Source organism: Arachis stenosperma, chromosome 1 (assembly GCF_014773155.1).
Source record: "Arachis stenosperma cultivar V10309 chromosome 1, arast.V10309.gnm1.PFL2, whole genome shotgun sequence".
NCBI lineage: Eukaryota > Viridiplantae > Streptophyta > Magnoliopsida > Fabales > Fabaceae > Arachis > Arachis stenosperma.
Window position 1 is genome coordinate 46,056,428 of NC_080377.1, and position 11,240 is coordinate 46,067,667.

The 11,240-nt window shown below is 29.2% G+C and overlaps 1 protein-coding gene across 1 annotated transcript; it reads right to left on the reverse strand.

Annotated features, from left to right (window-relative positions):
• Nucleotides 1-2,012: 2,012 nt before the first annotated feature.
• Nucleotides 2,013-10,922, reverse strand: LOC130936608 (putative glucuronosyltransferase PGSIP8). The gene is made up of 5 exons (XM_057866703.1): nt 10,445-10,922; nt 4,678-4,936; nt 3,453-3,654; nt 3,191-3,338; nt 2,013-2,986 (listed from the first exon to the last, which is right to left on the reverse strand). Exons 1-5 carry the CDS (start codon nt 10,699-10,701, stop codon nt 2,446-2,448), a joined length of 1,407 nt encoding a protein of 468 aa, XP_057722686.1. The 5' UTR covers nt 10,702-10,922; the 3' UTR covers nt 2,013-2,445.
• Nucleotides 10,923-11,240: the final 318 nt, after the last annotated feature.

The window sequence follows — 11,240 nt, forward strand, 5'->3', positions numbered from 1 at the left end:
ATAATATCCCGATTGAGGTTTGGAAAGGTCTTGGAGAAAAAGGCATCAACTGGTTAACCAAGCTTTTTAATGAGATTTTAAGGTCAAAGAAGATGCCTGATGAGTGGAGAAAGAGCACATTGATACCTATCTACAAGAATAAAGGGGATATACAAAGTTGCAGAAATTATAGAGGGATTAAGCTTATGAGTCATACTATGAAGTTATGGGAAAGGGTGATAGAAAGGAGGTTGAGAAAAGAGACACAAGTAACAGAGAATCAATTTGGATTTATGCCAGGAAGATCTACCACTGAAGCGATATACCTATTAAGAAGGATGATGGAGAGGTATCGTAGTAGTAAAAGGGACCTACATATGGTGTTTATTGATTTGGAAAAAGCGTATGATAGGGTACCAAGGGAAGTCTTATGGAAGGTTTTAGAAAAGAGGAGAGTAAGGATCGCATATATTCGGGCAATTAAGGACATGTATGATGGGGCCACAACTAGTGTGAAGACTCAAGGTGGTGTGACGGAAGAATTCCCTATTGGTATAGGATTACACCAAGGATCATCCTTAAGCCCATACCTTTTCACATTAGTCCTGGAAGTCCTCACAGAGCACATCCAAGAGCCTGTGCCATGGTGCATGCTTTTTGCCGATGATATCGTCCTTATGGGAGAGTCAAGGGAAGACCTAAATAAGAAGTTGGAATTATGGAGAGAAGCTTTAGAAGTGTATGGTCTGCGCATAAGCCGTAGCAAGACGGCATATATGGAATGTAAGTTCAGTTCGGGAAGGAAAAACCCCAATATAGAGGTGAAGGTTGGAGAAAACATCCTAGTAAAGGTTAAAAGTTTTAAGTATCTTGGGTGCATCATACAGGATAATGGAGAGATTGAACAGGATGTAAATCATAGGATCCAAGCAAGTTGGTCAAAATGGCGGAATGCATCTGGTTTTATATGCGACAAAAAAGTGCCTTTAAAACTTAAAGGTAAATTCTATCGCACCGCTATAAGACCGGCTATGCTGTATGGTACGGAGTGTTGGGCGGCTAAAGGGGAGCACGAACATAAGCTGAGTGTGGCAGAGATGAAGATGTTAAGATGGATGAGTGGTCACACGCGATTGGATAAAATAAGGAATGAAGATATAAGGGAGAGAGTTGGAGTAGCACCCATTGTGGAAAAGATGGTTGAATCGCGTCTCAGGTGGGTTGGACATGTGAGAAGAAGACCGATAGAACATCCAGTCAGGAGGGTAGATGAGATGGAAGATGGACAAAGGGCGAAAGGCAAAGGAAGACCTAAGAAGACTATCCATGAGGTGGTCAAACGAGATCTACATGTAAACGGTCTCTCTGTAGACATGATACATGACAGAGCACAATGGCGTCATTTGATTCATGTAGCCGACCCCACTTAGTGGGACAAGGCTTTGTTATTGTTGTTGTTTGTTTTAACGATAAATCATAGATAAGTTATTATATAAAAATTATGAAATTTTTCAATTTTGTTAATCTAAAAATTATTAAATTTAAATATTTAAAATTATATATTAAAATTTTAATAATTTTATTTTATATTTAAGCAATATTGATCAAGAAAAATTCGAAAACATAACCTCTATATTCGGAAGAGGAGATAAATGTCATTTGAGCTACACCTAATGGGCTTGTAAATTCACCTTATACATATCTATATGCAAATAAATTTCCAAATCTCTTTTTTGGGGACAAGAAATTTCTGAACTTTGACTGAATTTTGTGAGAACGAATGCTTCCATGTGAATTCACATGAGCTGTAATTCGAGTTATTTGAGTGAGTTGTTTGTTTGGGTATTGAAATTTAGTAATCATATATTTAGGAGAACGAAAATTATTCAAATCTTACGACAACAGCATCAACCGTCATTTCCTGATTTCGTTAGTGTGGTTAAAGCTGATTAATAGTTGCAAACTACGAAAACAAATAAAGCAGAGATGCAATGTTGTGTGTGCCGAACTGCCGAAAACTGAATTCTCTCATCTTCAAAAAGTTCATAGTGCAACTTAATACTGAAATCAATCAAATAAGATAATACATATAAGTGAAGAATAACAAAACAATTGTATATTCCTAATGTTCTATACAACCCTAATCTAACTCCCTGTCCTCTTCCTTTTGACTCAAATAATTTCAATCATGAAATTGAAATCCAAGACCAAAACACCCATTAGATGGTACAAAATCCACGGCACTTCAATTCCTCCCTCCACAATCAGGTATAGTGAAACAAATCAAGAAATGACACTTCCTCTGTTCCCTTTTATTTTTCACTTTTTAGTACATTCTTATATCAATATATACACTGATTAAAGAATGTACTTTAAAACAACAGTGACAGATAAAATGAAACGGAGAGAGTACTAACAATTTGGTCCAGTTTCAATTGTTTCACATCCCCACTAGAACCAAACAGCTCAATATAATTTGTTAAACCAAGAAGGTGGTGAAGATTCTCCTAATCTAGGCATAAAAGCTTCCCTTTCTAAAGATACCTGAAGACCAGCCATTATCCTCACAATACATGACCAAAGAACTGGCGCAGCACAAAAAGCGTAAGCAAACACACACAAGGCCCTCACCACGCCATCCGGATACCAAGGAAACGCCATGACCATTAAGGACCCAACGATCCCCAGCAACGGCGCCACAACAGGCAACATTGGTAGCAGAAAGGCATTAGTCGCAATCGAGCATAGCGCAAAGACACTGAGTATGTACAGGGCCCAGCCTAGTAGAGGGTGAATAGTGTGAGGGATGATGAAGAAAGGTGTTGTGTATGCAGCAAGGATTGTCCACAATGCCACTAGTTTGAGGATACTTTGCACAATGATGACACTCTTATCGAAGCGCCGGTAGCAGAGCTTCGAGAGGCTTGGCCTAGCCAAACGAGTCATCGCTATTAGTCCGATATATATTGCAGATTGGATAAATACCACAGCCATCTCTGCAGCATACCTGCATTGGTAATAATGTCAATTTCTTGCAATAACTTGCATCAACAATTTACCTTCTAAGCCAATTTTGCAATAATTTGCATTTTTAAAGAGCATGATATGGTTACAAAAAAACAAAATGTTAATGTCAATAAGACTAGCATCATTAGAATCAATTAAAATCAAAGAAACAAAACAAAATGAATACAAAGATTTTGGACCTTACCCCAAAGTTTGACGACGTTGTTCATGCCACTGGAGACCTAATGGAAGCACCGGCCATGACCACCAATACCACGGCTTCAACCACGGTGCCCCTGGGAACGTGATCACACTGTTTGGTCCACAGGGTATGCTCCATCGAAGTTTAAGATCTGAATTAAAATCAGCATTAACATTAACTTAGATTCCACTAATTAAGATTTGGAGTTTTATAAAAAACTATATGAACATTTTAGTTTTCATAATTGCTGTAATCATGTGCTTACAGTAGTAAGAAGCATCCATTTGATAACCCAAAGGAAGTCTATAAGTTCCTTGAAGCTTGGAGCCATTTGGATTTGGAAGGAACATTGGCCTATAAAGCAACTCTGGGAAGTAACTAGCTATGAAACCTTGGTCTGCACCATCTGGATTCTCTCTCCCATTTTGTAATTCATGAACCATGTCCTTGAACACTGCACTTGATGGCTGCAGATATATCAAATAATTAGAATCCGTGTCATAACCCTTCTACATACATAATTTGCAAGGGTACTAAATCTCTAATACTTCTGAATTTTCTCTCCTAATATTCAAATTAGTTCATGAAATATCATGCTTGAGTTAACTTGCCAATTTGGTCCCTGAAATATATTAATGTGAATTAAGTTGGTCTTTCAGTTAACTTTTTGTTGACGTGTTATCGTTAAACGTCTATTACCTTATTCGCTAGCAACACGTTGTCAACAAGAAATTAATTGAATGACCAAATTGACTTATGTTGGTATCTTTCAGAAACCATGAATCTTTGAGAGACTAAATTAATTCATGTGATTTTTCCAGGACCATTTTAAACATTAGCCCTTTATAAATAGGATCATAATAACTTCCGAATATAGGCATAACAAGTTAAGATTTAAGAAATGTCATATGTAATGTTACTTAATCTCAATGGTGGTAACTGGTATGTTTAATTTGTTCTATTTATACATTATGATTATTTATTTTAAAATTGTTTGGTGGTGTGGGTACCAAACTAAAGTTGGTCAGTGTTTTTCATCCCAAACTAACCTGTTTTCAAGCGGAGCCAAATCCACTCTCTCAATTGATACTTTCTCTAGAACATTCCGGAGGGTCATAGTGCATACCTCTACCACTATGCTAACACTATTGTTGGTATAACTAAACCGTTTATTTTTTTTGGGCAGCACTAAACCGTTTCAATTAAGGAAAATATAACATGATTTTTTACCAAAGAGTTAAACCATTTTATTTCGTTTGACAACAACTTTCAAATATTTTTTTTCTTGTTTAAAGATATATCCAACACCGAATGGGCAACACTTATGTGAACGTAGTTGCACGTTTTTCTAATTTTCTTAGATATTTTGTCCATAATTATTAGTGCGGGCACTGTGGAAGTAAAAGGATACAAGGGGCCCCATTAAGAATGTGGAAATTTGAGACATAATGCAGTTCAAAAGTTGGCGTGGATAAACTATTTTAATTTACCTGGAGGACGAAGAGACCAGTGTGGAAGACGCAAGGGTTGATGAAGACAGCACAAAATTGTCCACACTGAAACAATTCATCGGTTCTCTGGAGAAAAAGATTGTCTGCATCCAACATGACGACCCTATCGTACTCCACCAGGTTCCACGCGTACAATTTGTTGAGCGATAACTTGAACCTTTTGTCGAAGTTGTCTTGGTGTTTGTAAGGGTTCTCAAAGTTCTCTACTCTCACTACCTTCGCACCATCTTCCTTTTCACTGCCACAAACAAATCTCTTACATTCAATAATTGTCTTGTATATCTTATCATCTTATACAAACAAAAACATATACCAGATGCTATCAGCTTTAAAATTTGCCAAAATATTATGTAAAAAGTGTTGAATGAATATAAAAATCAATTAATTTATGTATATTTATATAATTTAATTTATTCTAGTGAAATATCAAACATTTTAATTTTATATTGATAACTAATTTTGTATATATGTGGCATAATTAATATTATGCAGACTTAAAAATTGTAATTAAATTACTTTAACAATAATTATTTATAATTGAAAAAAACTGATATGAAAGCAAATTATTTACATTGGCTTAACTTACTGATATGAATTCTAGTAATTAGGCAAATCAAAAAAACTGTCAGAAAATATTATTATTCACCTATTTCTAATTAATTAATTTAAATTTTTTAAGAAAGTGATTTATTAGCATAATATTAATTCTCAAAAGAAAAAAATTGACATCAGATTAAGAAAAAGGGAAAAAAATTATACAAAATTTATACAAATCTAAAATTAATCTAACTTAAGAAAACACAGTCCAAAAATAATTATTTATTTACTTTTACTTATCAACTTAAATTTAAAAAAAAGTTAAAATTAAAAAATAAGATTAGGCGGTTCGCCAACTACTCTATTAAAGGTTGAGAAAAAAATCAAATAAGACAAAATTCTCAGCAAACCTGCTCATCTATTCGATTAGTTAAGACTTTCGAGTACACAAAATCAACGAGTTATTATTAGTAACGATTTAACATTTACTAATATTTTATACACTTAATATTATCAAAATATAACAATTTTTAAAAATTATCAAACCCAGGATGTGGGACGAGAAAAATAAGTGTGTATACCTAAGAAGTTCATAATTTAGTAAATAAATAACAATCATATATATATTAAAATTAATTATTAATATAAAATACACATTAAAATTTAAATATATATTAAAATTAAATTAAATTATATATATTTATATATAAATATATAATTAATTTAGTAGTTAATTTTTAATATGCATATAGTATTTTTTTACAAAATAAGGATTCATGTAGTACACAATTTGAACCGAGATATTCTTATTAGTAGGACTATTTTCAAAATTTTTGAGAAATTTAACAAGTTATTTTGATAATAAGAAAAGCAAAATTCGAATATGCTTTTTCTTTTCTATTTCCTTTTTTATATGGCATGGCCCTATTATGATGGACCACTAACGGGCACCGTTTTCTATTTTTTTTTTTTTTTTTTTTCATTTAGACCTGCATTGTTTTTCGAAACCTAAGTAATAGTGTGAGGACCCCTGCCTAAATTGCCTCGGCGATCTCTTTGACTGTAGTATTTTATTGAGGGAAAAAACTAAAGAAGTGTTTTGGTCCTAAATCAACTCTTAAATAAGGCCATGAGACAATTAAGAAGATATTTAGAAACGGGTATTGGATGTGCCACATTAGTCAAAAATTATTATATAAAAAGATTATTATAAACTCTGATAAATATATAGAATATATGAGATATTACTAGTATATAAATAAATAAATATTTTAATATATAATATTTTAAATAACATAATATTTTATATTTAAATAATAAATATAAAACGTATAAACATAAAAAATATAAATATTTTTTATTTATAAGATTAGTTATCATACAAAAAAATTTTTATAATATTAAAAAAATTATATTAAAATAATATTTTATATTGTTTAAAAAATAATTAGATTGTTATATTAAAATTTTATTAACTAATTACTTTATTAAAATATTATTATATAATATAAATTTTTTATTAAAATATTTTTAAAAATGTCATTTATTTAAAATATTAAGTATAATATATAAAAATATTGACCTTTTTATTTTTTAAATTTTTTTAAGAAAATTTGTTTTGAATAAAAAAATTAAGAAATATGCATGTCTTTTATGAAAAAAGAAAAAAATATATCAACGATGAAAATGTCCAAGCATGCTCTATCATGTAATAATATATGATTAACTAATATTAATAATATTGTTATAAGAGAAAATTATACCGACCTCGTCTTAATTTAATAATTTGTATGATGTTACAACGCAACAACACTGCTTGATATGTTTACCCTGACCTCATAGCATATAATCTTACAAAAAGAGATACATTAATGTTTGTTTTTGAAAAAAAGAGAGAAAAAAAAACGCATCTCTTTTATAAAAAAAATTATTTAGAAATCACATTTAATTTGTTGTGATATTGTGCCTTATGATTTATTTTTTATTTATTTTTCAACGTTTTTTTTTCATAAAAGATATGCGTATTTCTTTTTTTTCCTTTTATATTCAAAGAAATTTTTCTTAAAAGGATTAAAAAAATAAACATGTCAAAATTTCTATGTATTATATATAATATTTTAAATAAATTATATTTTTATAAATATTTTAATAAAATTTTAATATAACAATCTAATTATTTATCAAATAATATAAAATAAAATTTAATTATTTTACTATTTTTATATTACAATTTAAAATATTATTTTGATATATTTTTTAATATTATAAAAATTTTATTACATAATAATTAATTTTTAAAAAAATTATATTTATCATTTAAAATATTATATATTAAAAGATATTTATTTATTTAATTTATATATTCCTAACATCTAGTATATTCTATATTTATTATAATTTATCAAGACTTTTTTTTCTATAATAGTTTTTAATATGCATTTAATAGAATTTAATAATTTATAAAAATATGATACATTTAATATGTATAAAATTATTATGCTTATTTTGGGCATACTCTTTATAGAAACATTTCATAGAGAATTAATGATATCGTTATCATATTCTTTAGATATAATTAAACACTCAAATTTGGTCTCCAAACAATTTAAAATTAGTCACTTTGATTTTCAATAAATTATTATTATTGTAGAAGTTTTTTAATCTTGGTTATTTTATAAGAACTAATTTATTTTATAATAATATTTGTTAGACATCTAATTATCTTATAATAAAATTTGTTAAAAATTTATTTATTAAATATACATATTAAATATTTTATTATAAATTATAGAATAATTAAATTGTCTAACAGAAATCATTTTTAAAAAACTTTTAAAAGAATAAAAATTTATTAAAAATTAAAATGTTTGATCTAAAATTTATTAAAGATCAATTTAAAACTTTAAATTTGTTGTTATGTGTCCTAAGACAAATTAATAAAAAATCTTAATTTTTTCTCTGAAAATTAAATGCATATATTTTTATAGTTCTTATGTACTTTGAAAATCTTAAGAAATAAGAGCATGCTAGTTATTTTAAATTTTTATTATTTTATTGGTTGTACTAATTTGCCCATTAAATTATAGAGTTATTTTAATAATTGTTTTAAGAGCACGCATAAAGATATTTAATATAAAATGATTTTATCGAAAATCTAACATGTTAAAATTTTCAATACTTTCAAATAATTCTAAGAATATCTCTAATAGAGTATTTTTAAAATATTATTTTTTATACTTTTTAAAAAATGAATTAATTTAAAATTAAAATCTACATTAGAATTAATTGATGATGAAATAAAATTAATATTATTTTAAAAATATAATATTATTTTTATAGAGAACCAATAAAATTTTGTGATTCGTATAATTATATTGATTACATAATTAAAAATAATATAAAATTTTAGCTAAACTAAGACTAAATATTACACTTTTAATTTTAAATCACTATTATTTATGATATATACTCTCACAAATATTTATATATCATTTTATAAGAGCTAAAATAAAATTAAAATTAGATCTGGTATGAGAGAGGTTTTAAATATATAATTTAAGGATACTATTAGTGAACCTTTCATCTTTTTTATAACGGTATCAATATATCTAATAGTTAATGGCTATAATTTTAACTATAAATGATATTTTCTACTCTTGTTAAGTTATAAAGAAATGGAGCTTCAATGGAAATATATATAATTAAAATAGGATAATTTTAATAGGATATAACAAAAAATTTATATATTAGCATATCTGCTCGAACAAGTATTTTAATTTACATTAGGTGGTGTAGCATACTATTAGAACTACGGGGAAAAAATTGTTTTTTGAACTGATTTATAAAATGAAATAAAAATATTTTTTGAATTCGACCACCTGCTAGTCTGCTACAAATCATACAACAGCAAAATTTATACTAATAACTTAATTAATTAAGGCATGATTGCATTATTGATATGAAGTGGCAGAGTATTATTATATTAACAACAAAGAGAGTATATCCAAATTAACAACAAAGTCAATGCTTCAAACTTGTGAAGAGAATATATTGCCATTTTGTTTAGTATTTTAGTTATTAAATTATCATTTGTTGGGTATACTGAATTTAGTAATAATATATCACTAGTGTATTATTATGGGTTTTAAATATAAATGAAAAAGGGTAATGGGTGGAATTTAAGTTGAGTGAGTGAGTGAATGAGTATTTATTTATTGACTTATTGATATTTGAGGAATCGGTGTTTGGGGAATAATGGTGACCCCATAAAACCAAATAGAAACAAGACACGAAGGAACCAGAAAAAGAACCAATGTTCAGGATTTGAATTGAAACCATCGTTGAAGACTGAGTGACTCGGAATTCACGCGCAAAAGAGACACAATAAGCGCAAAGCCCCTCGTTTCACTGCCCCCACTAACACACAAACTCAGCCACTGAAACTTCATTTAGGAAAACGACATCTAATAAAAATAGCAGTTTTTTAATCATCTTTTTGTTTTCTAGGGCATTTATTAGAATTTTATTATTAAGACTCGTATCTTTTAAAAAATATGTTTAGTAAGAATCAACATACTTGGTATTATGATCGATTAACAATTATTTCAGATGTATAACAAAAAAATCAGTTACTAAAAAAAAAATATATTTAAATATATAATAATTAATTTGGTTATTATTTTTTTTTTGTACGTAATTGTTTTACTATTATTATGTTTGTTACTTTTAAAAGAGATAAATAAGAGGGAATTTGCATCATACAGGCAAAATTTAAGAAAAGTGAAGATGAGAAAAATATCATGTATAGAAGGTAAAGGAGAAGAGAAAAGGAGTTAAGGAAGAGTGCAGTAAGTTTCTCGTGGGGTTTCTTTCAACACTAAAAGGACGAACCCACAATAATCCAGACTCCAGAGAATGATACACTTAACACGTGCATAGTGCATACTTCACAGTCAAACCAAACTCATCTTCTCTCACCTATTTCCCCAATCTTATCACCTTTTTCCTTTATTGTATTTTTGGATAATTAGTTAAAAAGAAAAAAATACACACAAAGAAAGAGAAGCAAGGAAATTAACATGGAGAAATTAATGTAATAAAAATAGAAAAATTGAGGACAGCATAGAAGAAAAAAGGGTAAGAAATCAGGTAGCTTTAAATGAATGATGACGAGGATGATGATATATTGAAGAAGTAAGAGAAGACTTACAAAGCTCGAATCCATCTGGGAGGAACATCAATGGAAGCAATGACAACAAGATCAGCTTGCACACGAAGCTTAGCGAGTGATCTGAGAAGAACACGCACCGCTATGTAGAATTCATAGTCCCTTGGAGTCCCCACGTACATCATAGTCGCATATGCATTCTTATTCTCGTTCTTCTTCTCCGCACACACCACCGCCACCACCACTAACAGTAACACTAACCATCTCGCATTACTCGTACCATTTCCCCAACCTTCCATAGCCCTAATTGGAACGCGATTCTACTATTAATAATAAAAAAATAACAATAATCCCTCCTTTTAGCTTCTTGTAATAACCGTGCACCTTCTTCTTCTGCTTTTGTTCCCTTTATTAATTTAATTTCTGTTCTGTGGAGCATCACAAGTTTCGATAAACTTGTGCAAAAGAAAGAAAAAGGTGTGGGAATTAAAAGGAAAGCAGACAGGGAAAGAAGAGAAGAGAAAATGAAGAGACGAAGAGAAGATAAAAAGGTATTTAAAGGAGATGACACAGTCAGAGAGTGGGATCGGTGGCATTTAAAAAAGAAGATTAATTAACAGTAAATGCTAATATGCTATGCTTATTATTTCTACCGGCACGAGGCAGTTAAAACTTCAGATATTGATCAACAGAAATAACAGATCATATAAACCGAAATGACGATTATGTACAACGGATGGACCCATAAGGTAAATGCCGTATTCACTATTCAGTATTCAAAATACCATTTACCAACTATACACCTTCATTTTTCAGTTTCACTGTAATGACAGTTTTT